Here is a 15954-nt window from a genome sequence, read left to right as displayed (position 1 = left end):
TATAGTGCTATTAGGAGGAGAAAACAGCCCACTTTAACAGTGATTGCACAAAAAATACATCAGGGATCGAAATTTTGTGAATCACAGAGGCATTCAACTAAAACAGGTCATCATGGCTTACATAAATGTTACATAATTTATAAAAGGAAAAAATATTTGTTTGTATTTTGTTGGTTTTTAAATTCTAATCAGATACTCTTCATCTGTTATATATAAAACCATAATTAGAATTGTGCAGTGGTGGAAGAAGTGTTCAGATCATTTAGTAAAGGTCGCGCATTTCTGAATTTGATTATATTTATTTTCATTTAGCAGGAATTAAAATAAAAGGCAGAGAACAAAAACATATTAAGCAGACATTCATCATTTACTTCAGTGAAAGTACATAAATATTAGCAACAAAGCACATAGCACTACCTGGTGGAGTAGAAGTATAAAGTAGCATCAATTAGAAATACTCAATAAAGTACCTCAGAATTGCAAAAGAAGACAACCAGAGGACAAGGCCCAAGAGGAGAAACATTTATTTATTTCATTAAAACATTTCATGCGTATACAAAACATTTAATTTAGCCAAGCAAAGTGAAAGCTTTGCCTTTAGGTCTGTAATGCATTGAAGAAATCAGATTATTGCAAATCTTTTGTATTATAAGCAAAATTATATGTTTTTACATATATGGTTTTAAATTCATTAAAATTACTGAGGAAATGTTGATTGAAAACACTCTTATTTTGAAAAATGTATACATTTATACTGCAATAATGTTGACAGCAACATTTTAGCTGTTACAGACACATTCCTTATATTCTCCATAAGTAACAGGCTACACTTCATTCACTTAACTAAAATACACAGAGAACGTTTCTAATTGGATAACAGTAAAATTATGACTATGTGATTTGCATATTTGTTTTAATACAAAGAAAGCTAATTTGCAAACATGCTAAGCATAACCGTACGAAGCCAGCAGTCTAATAAATGAACAACTGTTTCAATGAGAAAGAGAAATGATTGTCAGGATGCTTCAGCTCAGATTACATGTGCAGTTACGCCAGTTTCCGCAGGGCTTCACACAGTTTCCCCATTTCACCTAAAATAGAAGAAAAAAACAAAATCAAAACCAGAAATTCAGCTTTAACTTCAAGTTTTTCATGTTTCTTTGCTTCACTTCTATTCAAAATGAGGGCCTACACAATTTAAGTAAAGAAAAGGAGACTGCATTGTCCACTCTGTGCACAAAAATAGCTGATATAAGTGTGATACATACTCCCGATGCTGTCAGCCAGGTTCTTGAGCTGCTGGGTGTTGTCCAGCACTTCAATGCTCTGGGTGTAGGGGTTGTAGCGCACCGTGAAAGGCCTGGGGATGGTGGCTGCAAATTTCCTGTAGCCATAAAGACATTAAACAAGTTTAGTATGCAACCTAAAATTATGAGGTCTATACACTTAAAAAAATGAATTAAAAAAAAAAATTCTTACCTCACTTTCTCTTTGCCATCTTCAAAGCTCTCAGCAATAAAGTAAACAGGCTGATACTCTGTGATCGGGTATTTCTGGAGGCTGGTCTTGTCGGGGTCAAAGGGCAGGAGTTTGGGCTTATCTGTCAAGCAGTACTGAAAGACGACAGAGTGAAAAAGAATGTATTTACTTTTACTTTTTTACCGTACAGATTTCAGTTTCTCAATGAGTGTGTCTATTCCCGTCACAGCCGTCTGTGCACAGGAAGTGCAGCATGATTCAGGGCTCGGCTTTTCTGTTGATGTGACTCGGCAGAGTGCACATCCTCTGCTCACAGTGGCTGATGTAACTTGTGACCTCGATAGCGATCTGTTCATCTTCTCTCTGCCCCCACTTACCCAGTGAACCACTTTACCCGCACCCCGCTGGCCCGGCAGGCCGACTCCCCCAGTGACACATTAAACCTGAATCTGAGTGGACCACTAACCCACTGCCTGCACTGCTGCTGCGGTTGTGCAACAAGGTGAATGTGTTATAACCACGGTTGTGGGGGGTGGGGGGGCAGCAGGAGGCAGCCTCCTCCTCTTACCTGCAGCTCTCCAAACGATGAAAGCAAGCCAGCTCCGTAGGCTTTGATCTCTGAGCCCTGCTTACACAGGCCAAACTCCACAGTGAACCAGTACACCTGAGGACACGAACAAGATTCAGAAAAGTATGATTTATTCACCAAACCCAGGCAAGAATTCACATAGACAAGGAAGACTGATCTGGGGTTGGTCAACAGACTCTTCTAGAATCCCAAACCCCAGAGATCTTTGAGTTGATTTAAAGGGTCAGTCCACTCAAAAAAACAAAAAAACGCCTGTTACTCTGGATAATCCACAAAACATCCTGTCTACAGTTTTCATAAGGTCTGTTTCACAGGGACTGAAAAATCACCTGTTCTCGTCTCATTCACTTAAAACACGTCCACTGAGAAGAAACTGCAAATTAATGTGGCTGAGGAGAATGTAATCTACCAAAATTAGAACCTGTTCATTTAATATTATTATTTCCATGTGCACAGTACTCACAGTGGCAAGTTTCTCAATGAACTCATCAGGAGCACCAAGGGAAGCAAGTCCAATTTCCTACACAGAGCAGAATCAAAGCAAAGACATCAGAAAGTGAGAAGTCACAGAATGTCACAGGTAATCAGAAAGTATATTCAAAAAACAAATCAAAGTTTGAGAGATAAATGCAGTATTATACACTAGACCAGTATGTGTTATTTTAATATATGTGCAAAACCAGTAATGTGATTTTATTAGAGCATGATGAATACAGTTTAGAATGTGACAATGCAAACAATATGAAAGGAATAACTGAGCTGCAGTGCTTAAGAAAGGCTATAATCTGAATAAAGCAAGTATTAAATAATTCTGGTCTGACAGAAAACTTTATTACCTGAGAGAACTGGGCAAAACTCGGGTCAGCAAACAGAGGAACGTGTCCCAGGAGCTCATGGCAGATATCCCTGTGTCAGAGATAAACATTACTCTGAGACATTATACAAGTTATTTTAATTATTGTACTTTTCCTTCTTTCATGGATTGAGTTTAGAAACGAGACACTCACGGCTCAGGTGTGTATGTGGGCTTGGAGCTGTGGCGGATGTACTGAGTGGAATGGAAGACACGGAAGGCGAGTCCAGCCAGGAAGTCCCGGGACGAGAGCAGGCCGGCCACCGGGCGAAGCCGGAAACCTGTGCACGCTGCAGGAGAGGGACGGACAGATGAAAGAGAGGAGAGGGTGAGTGTTTGGCTGTGTTGAATAACAGTGTTTAGAGAGGGGAGGGATGGAGGGAAGGAGAAAGAGGAAGTACGGCATTTAAATAGGTTCCACATTCACACTGAGCGGTTTCCAAAATGAAATTAATAAGGAAAGGTTTCATACACTGTGTGATGCTAGAACTGGACGACCATATAAAATCAATACACATAGTAATATTGAATTACGTAAGGCCGGTGTAACAGCTAAAAAAGAGAAAAAATCTGTGACCCAACAGATGAAGATGTCGTTTGCGGTGCTCCAACATGCTAATGACAAGACAGGACTTACACTGCAGGAAGCGGGAGACATCCTCCAACTGTGGGATGTTGTCCGGCCTGTAGCCGCAGTATTTCTCCAGCAGGGGGAAGACCCGGTTGTGCTCGCGGCAAGCGTGAGTCGGGTACAAAGTCTTCAGCTCCCTGAACACTGTTCCCCATGTGGCCCTCTCCTCCTCCGTGTACTCCACTCTAGGAATGGTTTGGCCACTGGGACAAAGATATGAGGTTATTGCATCACTGTTTGTATCACTGTTGTGTTGTGCTGTTTCGCATGGATTTTCTTGTTGAACTTTGTGTGTTAGTTATAAAGGATGTTTATGTTTTCCCCAAATTTCCCCATGACGATGGACTGCACAAGCACCGAATCCCTTCATGATTTGTCAGTATTACACAGCTATGTAAATGTGCACCTCTTCAGTGGGCATTTCACTGGGCCCGGTGCTCTTTGTAGTGCCTGTGAATAATACTTTTCAATTACAAACACAAAGACCAAGGTCCTTTAAATCCACCACTGGCTCCCTGTAATTTGTCCCTATTTGTTTATGATAATTTTTCAAGGCAAGGGAGGGAAAGAAATCAGCCAGAAAAAAAATTCCTCTGTAACTTTTTCTCTCTAAAAAGAGACAGAGATTATGAATGAAGATTTTAAGAGTAGTTACTGTCTGTAGTTGTAGGCGATGTCAGCAAACTCCTTCCTGCGGGCTCTGTACACTGGATCTGTGAAGCCCTGAACACACACACGCGCACACAAAGAAAAGCCATGTTAGATCTCATGATCGCAGCCTGGCCACTCTTAGCTAAATCAAAGAGTGGAAATCCTCTGCTAAGACTAAACCCTGTGGCCTTTGACAGCATTATGCACTCCGTCTCTAATAAGAGCACACAAATACATATTCAAATGAAGCCTTTGTAGAGTGTTTTTCAGCTTATGATGAATACATTTTGCTTTAATGGCGGTGGCAAAAGGGAGCAATTATCTATAATTATAGGGGCTCAATTAAAGCAATGACATCAATTTGTGTGTCTAGATAGTTTCCATTAGAATAGACAGCAGAGTGTGGCCTGTCATCTCCGCAGTCCCGTCTTTCATAAGACATGTGGGCGTGAGTGGACATGTATTCACACTAATTCACACACACACGCACACACACGCAGAGGCAGGATGTGGCACACAGACAGCGATGGATGAGTCAGTCCTTACCGGGTGATCTGCATCCAGCTCAGAGCCATAACTAAGGATCTGGTTGGCAAAGCGGTCCAAGTCCTGGATGTCATTAGGGAACCATGGCACTGGAGGATAATAACAGTTATTAAACACTGATAATTTATGTTTTTATTCAACATGTGTTTATTCAGGTCAAATCAATTCATTCCACAAACTGAGGGAAGAAAATCCTGGACATTTTTTTATTTATAGGCATAAGTTTGTTCTCTTGTTGTTTTATCTCTGAGCCCTTTTTAAATTAGACTAGTTGAATAATCAACAGAAAAGTCTGAATATTGTGATTCTTGACTGAGTTAAATGAGTACAGTACAAATTGAAACTGATGTTGGTGATGTAGATAATGTTTTGCCTGTAGGATTTTTCTTTTCAGTGTCATGGCATTTTGACACTCAACAGAACAGTACATGAGGGGCATCTGCTGGTTCATATGGATTTATGACCCTCAAAAAAAACACTGGGGCCCCATCATTAATCTACATTTGTGCAGTGTGGTCCACCCTCAGGCCCCAGGAAGACAATAGGCCCCTGCCAGGCTCGTCTACAAACAGGCTGTCTCCAAAACAGGCCATAAATATCCCCTCGTCCACTTGACCCTGACCAGTGGACCTCTGTGTCTATGTGGGGTCAAAGGATGATCCATGGTGGCCCTGTCTGTCTCAGTCTGCCATAACCTTGGCATGTTCTCCTCCCCTGTGTTAGTCTGAGGGGCAGAGACACAGAGCTCCTCTGTTCACGCCGGGCCTGTTGGTCCTCAGTAGCTAAACTAATGTCATTCTGGAAACAACTAATAAAGGGATCTAGATGTGGGCGATGGGCCATCAGTCTCAACGGCGACAGTGGATGTCCATTACTAAGTCTGGCTGATGGGGTGGAGGGGGGGGGGGGGGGGGGGGGGGTCAGCAGCCGTCACTGTGATCAGATGATAAATCACGTATTTCAGCTGTGTGGGGCGGATGGCAATGTGGGTCCACCGCTTTGGCCCAGACTGAAATGGCTTAACAACCGTACCTAAACTCTCCTTTAGCATTAGTTTGTTCTAAGCATTATCACACAGAGAGAAACAATGAACAACATGATCCTCCTGTGTATGAAACCACAGATGATCACTGGCATCCATTTGTGAACTCTCTTCTCAACACGTGGAGCTTTAAACACATTTAGTGTTTATATTATTTTGAGGATTCATGCTTATCTTGTTCAGTGCATGTCCTCTTACTGCGGTTCCACACACTCTGTCTGACCTGTATCCTTCTGTTTGTTGCGTGACAGCTCATGCACGTGGCCGCTGATTTGTGTACGCAGGCCGTCGATGACATCATCCAAGGCCTGGGAGCAGGTGGAGTCCACACTGATGAAGAACTCGTACTGGTCTTTGTTCATCCGTGACGGACGGGACTCGATGTGCATCAGGTTGATGCCCTTCTCCTGCAGAGACAAAAGAACACAGGAGACTTTGGTGAGACCTGAGCTGATGTTTGTTCGTGTTTGTTAGAACTTGTGCTGTTTAGTTGCTCATCTCTGTCAGGTAATTTTCCCCTTTGTTGAAGGCAGAATGTTCATTATTAAAAAAACAAAGTAAACATGTAAACATCTACTGCATGTAGTTATCCTGCAAATATTTTTGCTGTGACAGGCTGCAGCACTATCTCTATTCCACCACTAGAGGGTGGTGTGAGGCTACTAAATTGATGGCTATTATTTATCCGACTTTGCAGAGTCCACTCTGACCTTGGGTAAGAACTGCCTTGAACTCTTGCTCTGCAAACTGACACTGAGCCAGATAGACAGGACTTGCATAGTAAAGGCATTCAGGACAAATTTTAAAGCTTTAGTGCAAAATTGTCAAATAAATCACGCTGCCCTGTTGGCATTTGGGCTTTTCCCATTCAGCAGCATGAACACAACACCCTTGGGAAGATTCCAGGCTTTTTTTTTTTGGACATGATTCACAACTTTTTAATGTTCAAAAGGCAAAGAGGCTCTAACTCGTGTTGGAAAGTGTGATCTTTGAGTGGTAATTACCATCAAAAACGTGTTTTTGTAACTTTTGGGGAGGGAGAGGGAGTATGTTGTTCTCTGTCTACTATAGGCTAAGTAAAGAGGAGGGCGTGAGCAGCAGGCCCTCCTGTTTTCTCCCATCTGGATCCCATTCAACATATAACAGCTTTTTTAAGGTCCACGTGGTCCTGCATCCCCCCTGGAAAGATACAGACATGACCAAAGACAGAGTCCAGGTTGGCATTTGAAAGAAAAGATGACTCACGTTTTCCTGATGTAGTGTTACCTGTTCATTGTCAGCAGGTTTACTTTTGCTCTTAATTTTAATGTCTGTAGTTGTTCCATAAAAATTCAAGAAATTGAAACCATTTTATTACCAGCACTGAATATATTCTGCATACAGATCTTAAAAACTGATGAGGTGAGTTCAAGTAAAAAACATTATTCATTAATGATTTTCCCTTTTAAACCTTTGACGGTTTCAAAGGAGGAGATCTAGTCTAGATACAAATAATTAGACAAGAAACAATAAGAAATGGATGATGCAAGGGGCTGCATCTGAATATGTGGAAGGTGGCCTCTAATATTTTGTGCATTCATTGAATTTAGCAACAGTGAACAGAAGGGTAAAGCGTTGGCATTACAACATTTAAAGTTTCTGCAGTCAAGTATCTTTAATAATAGGTGATTTTATCAGTTTTGGAAACATAATTTGTCCCTGTTGTCAGAGAAACGCTCAAAAATTTCACTGACTCTGCTTTTTCTGTGCATAAAGAGAAATATTTCAGCATGTGTGCTTTTAGTGGCCTGTTCCAGCTTAACATAGTCAACCCTAAATCCTAAACCCAGTGGGATATAGGGGCCATATTGTCAGACTTCTGTACCCCTCTGAGCCGTCCCTCCACTGTAATGCAGGTGACATTAACCGTTCTGGCGCCCGGGCTGAGATGCGAAGTCAAGGTCGGCCCGTGGCTCTGACTCGTCACATGAAAAGCACGCTGCCATGTCACATGTGTGCTTGAGTCTCAGGCGGATAAACAGTGTGGCTGTTTTAGTGTGCGACTTTCTGAATGAAATATGGAGATTACACATTCACAAGCTGATAATCAACACATGATAGACGCCGCGGCTGCTCGGCTAAATGTTAGCACATGGTTCGCCTGAGCAGTCAGATTCAATTTGTCAGAGAACACAGGAAGAACGAGGAAGAAGGTGTAGAATGTTCTCTTCAAAGCTGCATTTTTAGGGGATTCAGCATATGTTACACTGCCTTAAGAGGGGGTGTACTGATGGTCTGGGGTTCATTTGGCCTGTTAGAAAATCTGGAAATGAGAGGCGAACAGAGGAGGGGGAGGAGGGGGTGGAGTTGGGGGAGGATTGGGAAAGTGGGATCTCATAGGTTCAAAGAGGATCCTGATGTTTACTGGTGCATTTGGAGCACAGCATTTGGCACATACTTTGTATTGATCATGGTCTACCCACCCACATCTCCACCCCCAGAAACTCACATGGCTCAGGAAAAGAATTTCTCCGCAGAAAACGTTTCTCTTTAACCAAAAACATTTTGTGTCTTGGGATGTTTTACGTGTTTTCGGACTGTCTCCCTGCAAAATCTTCCGGAGACATACTTTGTGTTTTGACTGCAAGAAGAGCAAACTCAAATCTTCATAGGACAGTGATGTTGAAGATTAAACGATGGAGGTGCTGCCAATCAGTGTTTACTTTGTACAGTCACGTACACACAGGTGGTGCAGATCGATAAAAGAGAATGAAAAAAACATGACGCACACTGATGTGTTGACCTTCTTTGATTCATTTTCTGTCCGTTGACTAATTAATTAATTGACTAATCATTGCAGCTCTACACTCAGTTACTGTCCGTCTCTGCAAAATACCCCTGAGTGTTCAGCTCACTGCCAGTGACCGTTTCATTATTGTAGGAAGCCTGGAGGAGGTGTGTTTGTGGAGCAAAGAGCCACCTGACATGTTTACACACGACTGATACACAAACATCTGAGATAAGCTCGGTTTGTTTAGTTTCCTTCTTTATACTGTCAAAATAGACCATAACAACCACAACAACCGTAACAACCACAGATAATCAGATTCATCACCTACTTTTCTCCACCCAGACACAGTTAGAACTAAATGTTATAACTATAAAAATTATCCAGCAGACCTTGTGATGCTGTAATATATTCATTTCTGAAGGATTTCAAATATATTTCCTGTTTCTGTAGCTTGTTTAGTTTAATGTTAATCAGTAACTTTGGGAACATGAAAGACCTGAGGAAGCTTGATCCACTCAGAAGTTAGAGTCGTATCAATGTTATCACCTAACTCACTGCAAGAAAGTGAATAAGTGTATTTCCCAAAATGTTGAACTATTCCTTTGAACATTCAGCCCATTTGTTCTCTTGCCACTGGAAGAAAACACCAAAAACATGTGTTCTTTACCACAGCCTAGAATAGTTAGCTTTACCCCATGTCGTCTAAACCAGCCGAGCACTAAATACGCATTCCTTCATTCTCTGGGTTTGTTGTTAACTGCCGGAGGAACTGCTTGTAAATTTGCTCTCAACATCCTGAGGGAACATGGTTTACACTGTATCACTTCCAATTCAGATGTGATATCATGCAACTTATTTCACAGAGATGAAGAATAGATCTTCTAATGATGGGTGAAGGCGTTCAGGAGTCAGTTTACTATACACGTGCATGTGCATGCGCAGGGGATGACCAGTGACAGATAGTTATCACTGCTCATGATAGTCACGAGCACAGACCGTGGAAATGTGCCTCTGATCACTTGAAGGTCAGGAGAAGCATTAGGGCTCCTGGTGCAGAGTGAGGGTGGGACTGCATTTTTGTGTGAAGTCACTGGAGGAATTAGGTTTACCTCAAAGAGCCGCAGGGCCCTGGCTAAAGCTCCGACCTCCTCTTTCAGGGAGAAGATGCAGGAGATCACCTCTGACTTCTTGTTGGTCTCCTCCTCCAGGTACATGGAGCCCCTTCTCTTCTGTTGAGAAAGACACATTTAAAGCCAAAGACATGAGGCTTTGACGTGGAGCTGTGCTGAAGTTGTGCAGATTTTCATGTGTCCATTTACACAAGCAGCATCCTGTAGGATCACCATTTCTAATCATTATATTGCAGTTTGATTTGAGTTTGGATCTTGTTTTTTGTGTCTGTGTTTAAGAACAGCTTTACATAAGAGGAAGTTCATGCAATCTAGTTGAAAACCATGACATTCTGCATCTTAGGCGTCATAAAACCCGAGGCCTTCAGACCTTTAACCTTTGGACGCTGACCCCTGCGGTTGAAGTTCTTGCATGACCACATGCTCCACACACCAAAGGCTTTTTAACAAATAAGAGAGAGGACATAAACATCCTAATTTTACACAAGTTTGTCACAGAGGAGCAGAATATCTCACAGATGAAGAAATTCAAGGACATTACATGGACCATGGATCCATTGACTTAAATTAGAAATTAGATAAATTAGACAAACAGAGGAAGAAAGAAATCCTGTCCAAATACCTGTATACCCTGGACGTGTTTGTAATTTTTCTACTCATATTGTCCGGGTGTATTATGACTGCACGTATTGTTCATTTTGTCATTCTGTCTGTTCACTGGGGCACTTTGCAATTCCTTTGCTTTGTCTGCTGTTGTACCTGGAACATTCCAGCAGTGACCAGCTCCATTACTGCAGCTGCACTCACAACAGATTGATTTGTATTAGTAGGTGGAAGATTAAACAGTTACTTTCTTTTTTTTCTGCTTACAGTGGCCATATCATGACAAAAAAAAAATGAAATAAGTTGATGAGTTTGTTCCTGAAAATTAAAAAATAACGTGCTGGAAAAAAATAACAATTGCAAATGGCTTTTGAATGAATAGAGAAGATATAACATGTGCAGTGTCATGAATCAGATTTACCCCTGTGCCTTGGTTGTCTGCCTCTGTCTCAGGGCCGTGGTTTCCGTTGACTCTCTTGTACGCAGCGTCCATCCTCTTCCTCTTCAGGTAGACAGTCTGTGTGCGCTGATGCTGGACTGAGTGAGCTTTGGTGAAGTTTCTGGGAGCTGCTCCTGTCTATAAAACCTCTCCGGTTTAACGCAGGTCCACGTGACACCACACCCCCACAGCATCGGTCTGTCACGGGGTGGATGTTGTGAAACAGAATCACAATGGCGCATCTGGTTCTTGTTGTCCACCGCTGGGTTGAGGTTGCCCCCCGGGTAAGTTATGCGGACTTTCTGATGGAACTTTTTTTTTTTTTTTTTTTTCCGAAATTCCGAAACAGTCGAAACACGCCCTTTTATTCGATTAATCAACGGTTTCTCCATATTTGAAAAACCCAGACCCTCATTTAAAAACACCTACCATTACTCTGAAGGTATTTTCAGAATCCTAAACTCCAGTAGTCTTCAGATCCAATCACATTTACAGTGCAAATAAGATGTATTTCAACACAAATTAAGACTGAATTATAAAAGTCAAGAGGCCAGTGCACTGTAATTGAACTTTAGGATCATTCTATGTTCTTAAAAAAGATTTTTATAGAAGAGATGTAATTTGTTATCATCTTAAAAGTTGACAGTTTGGATTAATGCATTAATCAACACTAAATTCTGTGATTTAAGAATGGGCCCAAATACCACACTGTAAAAATAATCCATTACACACTCGTATGTCATTACTCCATTAAATTTAAATTATTGAAAATCCTCACATTATCGTCAAAATAGTTGCCAATTAATTGTTTGTTAATCGACTAGTTGATAAATCAACTGTTTCCACTCTGCATGCATACAGACTGTTTGATGGTTTAATTAAAGAAAAGCGCGCCCGTATTGTTTAAGTGAAAAATACAGTAGTTCCCTCTGAGGAAAATAAAATACTCAAATAAAGTACAAATACCTCAGATTAGTAAATACTACTGCACTGCACACACAGCACACAGGATAAGTGTCCTGTAACGTAGAGTGTGCTTACTGAGCATTTTATTAGGAACACTACACTAATACTGGGTAGTTCTTCCTTTTGCTCTGAAAACAGCCTCAGTTCTTCATGGCACAGATTTATTACTTTTGTTAAATGGCTGTTATTAGGACAAAATAATAAGATAAAGGGATTTAGCACACCAGAATTGCAGTTTATAACTTGCAATTGCAAAATCTTTGGCCCATTAAAGTTTCATCACAGGAGTGAAACTTACTGACATAACCAACATGTCATTTTTCATTTTGTTATACTTGACAGACCTGACAGACCTATACTTGACAACCTGATTAGTTTATCATAGTTAGCTTATTATATTCTTCACATTTTATAAATGTGTTAAAATTATATTTTCTGTTCATTTTCAAACCTACACAATGATCTTAATGCAGTTTCAACCTTCTCTTCTGTGCCAAGAATATAATTCTGCTGGAGGAATACTAAATCCCTTTGCCTCATTTTAATTTACTGTGTATATTTTATGTGTAGTTGCAAAACTTTCGGGTCACCTCAGTTTGTCACCTCGGGTCATTCAAATCCTGAAGTTCCTGTTGATGTGCCCTGAAGGGAACCTGCAACACACTGACCGCATGACCAAACAAGGTGACAAACATATGCTGTTAATTAACTGTTAATAAGAACCAATGAAGAATTAAATGGTCATTTTGCCTCAGTTTCAAGCAAACAGGCAGTAACTGTTAGCAAGTCACATACATTTAACAGCTCATATCCTGTTCATTCATTCACACAGTAAGAAGGTGTAAAGACACAATGACGTCTCTCCATAGAATCATGGGATGAACAAGTTTTTCTCAAAATTATTCAAAAAACATTAAATATGTTTAAAATGTTTAATTAAATAGTGAAGAGAAGCAGCTCAGCTAAAAAAGGACAAAGGGGCAGCTGCTTCAGAGACCACTGCCACTTTCTGTTATGGTTCCTGGAAACTACAGAGAAGCACTTCAGCCCTTCAGGTTGTGAATTTACCTGTTTGTACCACAAGGTGTGGCCAAAAACCTCTATGATCGAGGTGGTTTCAGCAGTTTCCACTGTTTACAGCCTGCAGTGTGTCTCAGATGCAAGTTCTGAATCCTTTCTCTTTTTAACAGGTTTTTTTTTTTTTGGCACAGTGAGATCAAAATCATTATTTGTATGTTGCTTTAGCGTTCAGCTGGGGCATTCAAAGTCAACCAGTCAAAGGCTGGCAGAGGTTAGGTGTTTCCATTTTTATTTTTAAAGTGAAGGCTGAGGATCTTTTTTATTTCCTTCCTCAGGAAAAGCCTGGACGGTTTAGGAGGGAGAGGGTAAACGTGGCCCATGGGAAGCTCTGAGTGGCTTGAAGAACAACACCACCTGTCTGTGCTCTCATGAAGTACAACAAAAAGGTTCCTGCATGCAACCCTGCCCCTGCAAAATCTCTGTTTCACAGGCAATGACACTAATTCAGCTGGTTTCAAGGACAGAGATGAAGGATGAGGATTTATATGATATATTATAAATACTATTTCCAAAATAGCATAACTGAGAGTGTAACTGTTACACACTGCTCCCATCATCACACCTGAAACTGAGAGGATCCACAGGTGCCACATGAGGGCAGTGTAGGTTTGATAATATTGAGAGAACAACACCAGTCCAGCTGTTTGCCAGCTGGACTGAGACATTTTTTCAAGCAGCGGTTTTGTTTTCTACTTCTGTGTGTATATATATATATGTATATATACACACATATACATATATGTGTGTGTGTGTACTTCTGTTATGCTGGGGTATAATTTAATTATTATCTGTTAAATCTGTGTCGAGGAAAATGCAGTGTTCCATTCTTACGTGAATGGATAATTAAGGCTGCGCTAATCCCCATTTTTCCATTAACACTGGGTCAAGTAAAAGCAATTGCTTGTAGTGATAAACCCACAGAGAATTATCACCAACTCTGCAGTTCTTCTTCCTCTCTACAAAATATTTTAGCATCTTTCAGCTAATTGTTTTGTTTTTATGGCTCCAGCTCTGCAGCAAGCTCTGATAAACCCAGTGCTGCTGTCTGCCCAGCACCAAACAACAGACACACATAGTTAGCGACTCGTTCTGTGGACACAGGCATGACTCCAGGTGAATGTTGCTCCTTGTCTTCTGGATGTGTACACAGGTAATTATGGGTAAACTTTATAAGGTAATAATCTGTCCATGTTGTGTTTACAGCTTGTTCCCAGTCACCAAATTAATTAATTCTGTTTTAAGATGATCATAAATTTTGCATTGCCTGTTAGCCTGCTTGAAATGCACATAAACATACTGTAATAGCCATTTTTTTCTTCTCCCTGTCATAGTGGGCCTCTGTATGAGTCGTCTGCTTGTCTCCAGCGGTCAGTATTTTTCAGATGAACCCATCTGGGGTGTGATGTCACATAAAACTCCCAGGGTTCCTCAGTGTCCTCCTCACATCGTACAGTGCGTGGAGAGCCCTCCCCACTGCGTCATTTACTGTCATTAATGGTGATGGAGACAATTGCTCATTTATCACAAGAAGTGGTGCAGTGTGCGCCCACAATGCCTTTCTCCATAGGGCCTCAGTCTTATTCACACACTGAAGGTCCATTCTCACACTAATGATCAGCCAGATGCGAGTCACTTTTACTGTCTGATGGGTTCAGACTGTAAGGAATGAGTTCTTTTACATGCTGCAGCTGTTCTGATTTAAAAAAAAAAAAACATTTTTGCTTTTGTCATGATTATGCAACTCCAGCTTTTTTCATAATTATTGTGAAAAAGTGCAGTTGGACAAGGAAAGCGAGTGCAGCACAGAGCAGAGCTGTGAGGAGGAGTAGCAGGGGTGCTTAGAGATGATAATCGCTTATAGAGTTGTGAGGTTCCTAATTGTGCTTTCATGAGACTTCGTTGATTAATGGACTAGTTGACAGACATCTTGTGAATGTTGTCCACATGTGCACTGTCCACAGGGGTGCTGAAGAATCCACTCCAGCCTTCCAGCAGCATTGTGGAGACTCTTTTCTGAGAGAGGAGAGCAAGGGGAAGGGGGGGTGGAGGAGTGGGAGCAGAGAAAAGAGAATGAAACTTTGAGGCTTTCAGCAGTGCTGTTGTAAAGGGGAGTGAATGAGTGCGGGGGCCGTGCAGCCAGCCACATGGGCCGTTCTCACTCGGGATAATGGAGGCCTTTCTGTGGCTCTTAACCCCCTTGTCGCACGCTGGGAACGGGCAGCCGTCCGCCCATTGCTGACAACAGACACGCTCAGACACGCTCACCCGCTGGATAATTGAATTTTACACCCAGGAAAGTCACCTCCTTCCCTGGCCGGGTCCCCCGCTACACGTGGCCCTGACAGGAACTCTCCCAGGATCAACAGCTCATCCAGGGAAAGAGTCCGAACTGGGCTCAGTGTCAGTGTGAAAAAGGAAAATATTAAGAGTCAAATAATGTGAAAGAGACACTTCACCATCCACAGAGTCATGGAACATCTCAAATATTATTGTATAGATTGGTACAACATTTGGTTCAGATATCTGTGATGATCAGAGGGAGAGCTACTGGTTGAATTATCACCAACTTAAATGGTTCTTATGGGTGCATCCTATAAACATCATCTGTGCCATAAATGCTCTTATAGGGCTTGACAGCTGTTTCATCACCTTTGCAGAAGATGCAACAGATAACAAGGAGGTGTAGTGTTACTTGCAGGTGAATGCTCTGCTGGGGTCCTCTTATTAGTTTTCCTGAAGATGAAGATTAGATTGGTGAGTTGTTTTCAAGAGTTTGTTTTAAGGGGGGAGAGCTGAGGTCTCTAACTGCTGGGGATTACATGTTAATGTTGTGGTGGGGGGGGGTATTGATGATGTAAAGAGACAGTGACTCAGACCCTCCCTCTCTCCCCCTCTCCCTGCCAGTGGCTTCTCACCCTCAGGCTGATGATCTCGTCTGCAGGGGGACCTGGGTCACCGCCCTCCCCGGTTCTATGACCAAACACAAAAGGTGTTTCCTGCCTGCGGCCGTGGTCACTTTCACCTGTCACTCAGACTTTCTCTCTGCGACCGAGGGTCTGTGGAGGGCGGCTGCAGGTGAGCATTTAAGTGTGACTAACATCTCCTCAGCAGTCGTGAGGGGCATTCTGTCCTCATGTCACCTGGGACGGTCAGACACAGGGGTAAGGACACGCAT

General features: G+C 41.8%; 1 protein-coding gene across 1 annotated transcript; it reads right to left on the bottom strand.

The window, feature by feature from the left end:
• Window positions 1–507: 507 nt before the first annotated feature.
• On the bottom strand, window positions 508–10870 carry pah (phenylalanine hydroxylase). Its single transcript, XM_041029800.1, has 13 exons — window positions 10716–10870; window positions 9671–9790; window positions 6015–6198; window positions 4750–4838; window positions 4208–4275; window positions 3559–3755; window positions 3076–3211; window positions 2905–2974; window positions 2532–2588; window positions 2048–2143; window positions 1480–1613; window positions 1269–1384; window positions 508–1091 (listed from the first exon to the last, which is right to left on the bottom strand). Exons 1-13 carry the CDS (start codon window positions 10785–10787, stop codon window positions 1048–1050), a joined length of 1383 nt encoding a protein of 460 aa, XP_040885734.1. The 5' UTR covers window positions 10788–10870; the 3' UTR covers window positions 508–1047.
• Between the last annotated feature and the right edge of the window lie 5084 nt (window positions 10871–15954).

The sequence above is a fragment of the Toxotes jaculatrix genome, chromosome 22 (assembly GCF_017976425.1).
Source record: "Toxotes jaculatrix isolate fToxJac2 chromosome 22, fToxJac2.pri, whole genome shotgun sequence".
Lineage (NCBI taxonomy): Eukaryota > Metazoa > Chordata > Actinopteri > Toxotidae > Toxotes > Toxotes jaculatrix.
Note: the sequence above shows the minus strand (reverse complement) of the source record. Positions and strands in the feature narration are given on the sequence as shown.

Coding starts and splice junctions, on each gene's coding strand:
- pah (XM_041029800.1), bottom strand. CDS start 10,787: ATGGACGCTGCGTACAAGAGAGTCAACGGAAACCACGGCCCTGAGACA. Junction 3,212..3,558: donor TGTCTCCCGCTTCCTGCAGT/GTAAGTCCTGTC, acceptor CCTCTCCTGCAG/CGTGCACAGGTTTCCGGCTT. Junction 2,589..2,904: donor GTTTTGCCCAGTTCTCTCAG/GTAATAAAGTTT, acceptor TGCTCTGTGTAG/GAAATTGGACTTGCTTCCCT.